At 42.3% G+C, this 6,000-nt stretch overlaps 1 protein-coding gene across 1 annotated transcript in view; it reads right to left on the minus strand.

Annotated features, from left to right (window-relative positions):
- Positions 1–5,020, minus strand: part of ARID5B (AT-rich interaction domain 5B) — a 106,673-nt gene extending 101,653 nt beyond the window's left edge. The window contains exon 1 of the mRNA XM_009637007.2: positions 4,802–5,020. Coding sequence (XP_009635302.1) covers positions 4,802–4,907 — 106 coding nt within the window. The 5' untranslated portion in view covers positions 4,908–5,020. The remainder of the gene's footprint in view (positions 1–4,801) is intronic.
- Positions 5,021–6,000: the final 980 nt, after the last annotated feature.

Here is a 6,000-nt window from a genome sequence, read left to right on the forward strand (position 1 = left end):
TGTGGGGAATGAAAGACAGGACAGGACTGACTGATAAATTTTCTTTGGGTTCCCCCTCACTGGACCCAAACAAGCAAGCAATAACTGCAGCAAAAACCCCTTCAGTGAGCACCAGAACCTGCTCATCCCCATTACTAATGCTGCCAGTGCAGGAATGGGAGTGCCCACCATGCAGCAACCTCAACCATCCATTTTGACTTGATAAAGACTCCTAGAGGGCAGATAAAAAGAGCGGCAATGGCAGTTCGGGGACCAAACCCAGAGCTCTGTCACGACAGACTCATGAGCCAGAGGGATGCGAATTGCCCCGCCAGGGCAGCAGCGGCTCCCACCTCCCCATCCTGGCGCAGGCACAGGGGCCATTTGTTCCTCAACTAAACCCAGGCAGTGCTGCAGCCCAGCCTAGCCCAAACCAACAGAGCCAGCGAGCACTAAATTCAGTCATTTTCCCCTCAGTCTCTTCTCTCAATTTCAGCTCTGACTCCTCTACCTTTTATTTCTTTTTCTAAAGACACATTTAGAGATGAAACCATTCATAACTGCCTATCCACAGACAGTTTGTGGCAGCATAATTGACAATGAGTCTGCTGCAAAAATGAAAATGCTGTTTTAATAACCTTGGCCTAAAATACATTCTGTTGTATGCCTCAAAGGGTTTCAATAAAAAGTCAACCTGTAGAGACATATTTTCTTGGCTTAAACAACAATCCAAAGCATATAAATGTAGTCCAACTATAATGACATATTTATAGGCCAATAAAGCTTACACTGCAGCTTTCATACTTCACTTAAAGGAAGTCTGTAAGAAGCAGTGTTATATAAAATAATTTGAATTTTTTTCGAACTATAGCCCAAGGAATACAAATATGCAACTTTGCCATATTTAACCGATAGTGTTTACATTGCTTAGTTGCTAAAAATTTTGTAAAATGAAATAATTCCTCATTTGGTGACTTCCCACTGGTTTACCAAATATGGGCATACAAGTCCATTTATTACAAAGAAAAATCCCCTAAATAATTCTAAAGGCAAAAATAAATAACTAGCGGCCTTAGTAGTGAATGATTTAATCAGACCAATTCTTCTGGAAAAACAGGTTCTCATGTTCATTATGAATAATGCATTCCCGAGCAACTCTATTTTTATATGCTGCATTGTTGTTATTCTTTATTTTTCTCAACATTTGAAAGAAATATTCAGAAAGCTATAAATAGTCTTAAGACATAAACTGCTAGCATTCAATATTGACATATTTGTAGAAAGGGACAGAATGTATAACATAAATACCTCAACAGGCAGAAAGAAATAATTCTTAAAAATCATTTTTCAGGCTGAAATCTTAAAGGCTCACACAAAAAAATACCATTGCTAGATCTTTTATTTAATACAGTCCTAAGGAAAAGTTCTGCATAATTCACTAGTGATAAAAACAATGGCATTTTACAGAAAAAAAAAAACCAGTTTCTGCAGAAAAGAAAGGCAAAGAGAAAAGAAAAAGAGAAAAGAAAGAAGAAAAAAAAGAACAAGAGGGGGAAAAAAGACAAAAGAGGAAAAAAAAAGACAAGAAAAAAAAGGGAGAACAAAAAAGGAGACAGAACGACCAAATTTGAATTAGGGTCAACTTTCAACTATAGGCACATGGTTTCTCGGGGTTGTGGATTAACCAGGTGTTGCCTTAGTTTTGGCTAAGCAAGTGCCACAGAGCATGCAGGATGGGGTATACGCTGCTCACACGAGGCCCCACTTTGCCCAGTTATTGTTTAAAGCTGCCCTGCTCCCAGCAGCAACGTATTTAATTAAGTACGTTTGCGCAGTGCCACTTCTGTGGTTCTGTATCAGCCCTGTTTTCATTTCACCTGGGTTATTTCACCCTTCCCCACTCCTGGATAGTGCATCAAAACTGATTTTATTTCTTCTGCAAAGTTTTTTGGAGTTCTTTGGTAGGGATATAATTTCCTATGACCTTCTACAGCTCGGTTCAAAAACATCTAGTAGGAAAAATTTCAGAACCTACTCACCTTTATGGGATTTTTCTGTAATGGAAACAAGCCATTTCATAGGAAAAAAGGAATCCAAGAGATCACCTTGTTTATCTAGGCATTTTCAACACCTGGTTCAGCAACTTCCCCGTCTACAGCCAGGGTTAAAGGTGGGCATCACTACAGACTCATGTACAGCCTGACAGACTAGCGCAAGAAGGGATTTGTTCCCTTCAGATCCAAGTTCTGTATAAAGCAGCCCGTCCTGTTACAGCCACCCCACTCTGCCCCATGGGGAAGCCCTCCCTGAAACATCCCCTCAGGTGCAGCACTGAGTACCTGATTAGGAGGAGAACTGTGCTGCGATGGTGGGAAACGGTGGCTGTGCAGGAGATCACCTCTCCGTTTGGGCTGATTAGCCATGCTAATATAGCTGTGCTGATGCTCTCACCTGAGGGACCTTTGCATGACAGTGCACCGCGCTCCCTCACAGTTTACAGCCCTATTTTAAGAGAAAAACTACCCCATCCCATTGTGCTGGAGACCTACTGCAGAAGTTATTGCTAGTAAATCTTTGATCACTGCGGCTGAGCGCTGCTCTATTGGCAAGATGCTGAGTATTGGAAAAGGTCTGTGGGCACACATCGTAACAGACATTAAACCTGCCATTTTGACAGCGGAGAAGACAACACCAGCAGCTCAAATCTCTACGCCTTGGACCCTGCACGTTATGCTACTGCCTTCGCCTACAGCTAGGGAGACGGCAATTCCCAGAGCACAGTGTCAGCCTTGACCAACTGCTCAGAATGAGAGAACCTGGTGGGTGTTAAACCTCCATCCCACGGTTTAGCCAAACACCAGAGCTCACAGGTTGCCTACAGGACACAACCAAACAGGGCTGCTTCACCAGCAATGAAGATCACTGTTCTGAGTTTTTCCTCAGATCCACAAAGCAAAATATGCTTAAATTCTTGGGTCTTTCAAATAGTAAAAAAATCATCTTAGTAAAAATAAAGAAATTTCTTTCATTGCCTTCCATAGGCTAGATCAGTTGTCTGTATCAATGTGCCTGTTCAGCTATAGGTCTTACTGAACCTCTGGTTTCACTCCCACCAGAAAAAGGCATTCAGAATCAAACATGAGTCAAAATAACCCTTTTCTACTGAAAAAAAAAGACCCAACAATAAAGCCAGAGCCACCAACCGAAAATGAGCAACATCAGAATGTGGGTTATCAAAATTATACCATATAGTCTGCATTCCAGAAGCGTTTTCAGCATAACCCCTACTTTCAAAGGCTTAACATGCAACTATAAGCTTTAGGCTTAAAGATAATTTTCTTTGGCTCCTAGGGTAGATAATAGCAATTTCATAACTTACCACAAGGGGTTTTTTTGTTTGTCAAAAACAAAAACAAGAAAACAGTAACACACAAAAGTTCTCTCTGAAAAACATTAAGATTCTTCTGACACAACAAACAAATGCAAATAAATGTAGTGCATAAAGAAGATGCCAGGGCAATACCAAAGAAAATTACTGCATGTAATTATGAACCAGAAGAAACCACACAGAAAAGCAAAGGAAAAGAGAAAGAATTACACAGGTTATTTTTTTTCCTGGAGATGTAATGAAAAATAAGATCAACTTCCAATTGCACTTTAATCTTTCAACCTACACATCTAATGGTGAAACGCAAGACTGACAAAATCACTTCACCATTTGATAAGAGCACAAAAATGAGATGCAGAAGATAAATCCTCCAAGACAGATCTTCAGCTTAGCGTAATTTGGCTTAGATGCCAACACAGTCGTGCCACTGTAAAACTGAACTTGGCCCCTGCATCTCCTGTTCATGTAGGTACAAAAGCATTTCCCCACATGCATCAGCCTTAGCTTTTAATTTCTTACGTTTTCACGCATTATGGCTTAAATTTGATGCTCTTCAAACTTGGAACATTTGTTAAAATCTTGGTAAAACAGAGAAATGTCCCTGGGATGCACTTCAAAGCACCATCTCTGACAGCTATCACGCATCCAAGGTCCTAATACCACAAACAGGCATGTTTACCAACAGCAGACTCATCTCCCTTGGACCTTGGGCCCCCACCATGGATTTTAGAGGTGTGAGCGCATCAAAGCAGCCCCAGAGCCGCAAGCCTGTCTGCAAACACCCAAAGTAGCAGAGCTACCGTTTCCCTCCCTAAAAACTGACAGGTCCACCTGGAGAGAACAGGAGGGTGCTCACAGGGGCCCTACACTGTAAAGTAACGTAAAGCTCGCAGGAAATGCTAAAGGCGGCTATGGAAGGGACATCTCCCTACTAAATGAGATGCAAAGCTGACCGTATGGAGACAGGACAAGCACCAGAAGCAGGAGACAATCCTGCGCTTCCAGAAGATGGGATGTGAGAAGCAAAAGGCCTTTGCTCTCCTCTGCCTGCCGGAGGAGGCCTGGGGAAGATGGGTCAGGCTCCTCTCCCCACGATGGATGCACAGCTCTGACCTGATCCCCCCGCCTGCAGAGCCCCAAGGAGAGCCCCTAACAATTACTTGTGCGTGCATCTTCAGGGTCTGAGCCTTAGTGCTCATGGACATGACTATGAAGCACACAGGTATCACAGAGTTACGCCATGCTAATCTGGAAGGAGCCTGCGATGAGCTCACCACCACCCATCCTGCTCAGGTACCTCATCACCACACCTCCGCCCGAAGCACGGACATACCTTGGGAACTGGCAACGGCTTGGCAGGGTCAGGCTCATCCGCCTTCGAAAGACGCCCCCCCCACGGGTCCCTCCCCACAGGAGAAAGTAAGGGATACTCACCGAGGTCAGCCTTTTCCTTCAGGATGTCTTTGAAGTTCAAGCCGCTGTTGAGCGTGGATTGTCTGTATCTTGTTAAGGCCTCCTGCCCATTCTTCCCCACATCCATCAGCTTTACCGGCTCAGCCCGGAAACCACACTTCCACTTGGAGAAATCGGACTGTGCCCATTTTGCCAAGTCCTCGAGCTTCACAGTGACTTTCTCTGAAACAGCAATAACTTCATCCTGCAAGGAGCAGTCAAATGAGAATACGACATGTCACGCGGGGCTCCACGATGGCTGATAAACCTGTAACGCCACCCTCCCATAAGCTATGGAGGAAAAGCATATCTTGCTGTTGGCGGATTAATTTTTCTGTAATACAGGATAGCTAGTACTTAATTTATTCCTCTTGCCACCTAAGTGGAAATATTAGTTGTTTACTCGAAGCAAATACACATGATCTAAAGACAATTTCTAGGACTGGGGCAGTGATCCTAAAAGGCACTTGAAATGCAGGTTGCCAATTCACATTCTGTATAACCCAAAGCCTTGAGGGAAAGTTTGTTTTTTAGGTGCAATTAGCTGCAAATGTAAAAATTCATGGCTGGATGACTAATGGTTATAGCTAGTCCTGAAATAAATGGACTAAGTAAATCTCAGATTCTTGGAACTCTGACTCACCAGAAAATTCCTGTGTTTATGGTACATTTTCCCTTGGCTTATACACAAATATTGAATTTAACTTTTGTCCTAAAAATTAAATAAAACTGTGATGTAATCCCAAAAGAAATACTACATAAATGTTATGTGCTTCCCACCAAAAGAAACTTGCACATTCTCATGTTTCTTAAAACCTTTTTCAAGATCAGAACTGTAATTTTTTTTCCCCTTCTTAAACATACATTCTAAGAAAAGCACTTAAACTCAGTTTAGCCTCCAGAACATATACTCGAATTAAACAGCTCTAATTGCTGAATTTTACCCTTCCAGGAAACAATCAACTCCTCTCAGTCATGATGAATAAGCAGAATGTTTTATAGCTGACTCCAGTGAGCAAGGGCTCAAGAAAGCCTCAAAAAATAAACAAACAAACATACACACATATCCAGCAAGATACACTCCAGATTTTTTTAGTTAAAACAGCAGAAATAATTTATGTTGTAATGGGAGCTGGCTGCACACCACACCTTGTACACCACGCATTTCTAGCACTAAATAA

This window comes from Egretta garzetta, unplaced genomic scaffold (genome assembly GCF_000687185.1).
Source record: "Egretta garzetta isolate BGI_Z169 unplaced genomic scaffold, ASM68718v1 scaffold204, whole genome shotgun sequence".
Lineage (NCBI taxonomy): Eukaryota > Metazoa > Chordata > Aves > Pelecaniformes > Ardeidae > Egretta > Egretta garzetta.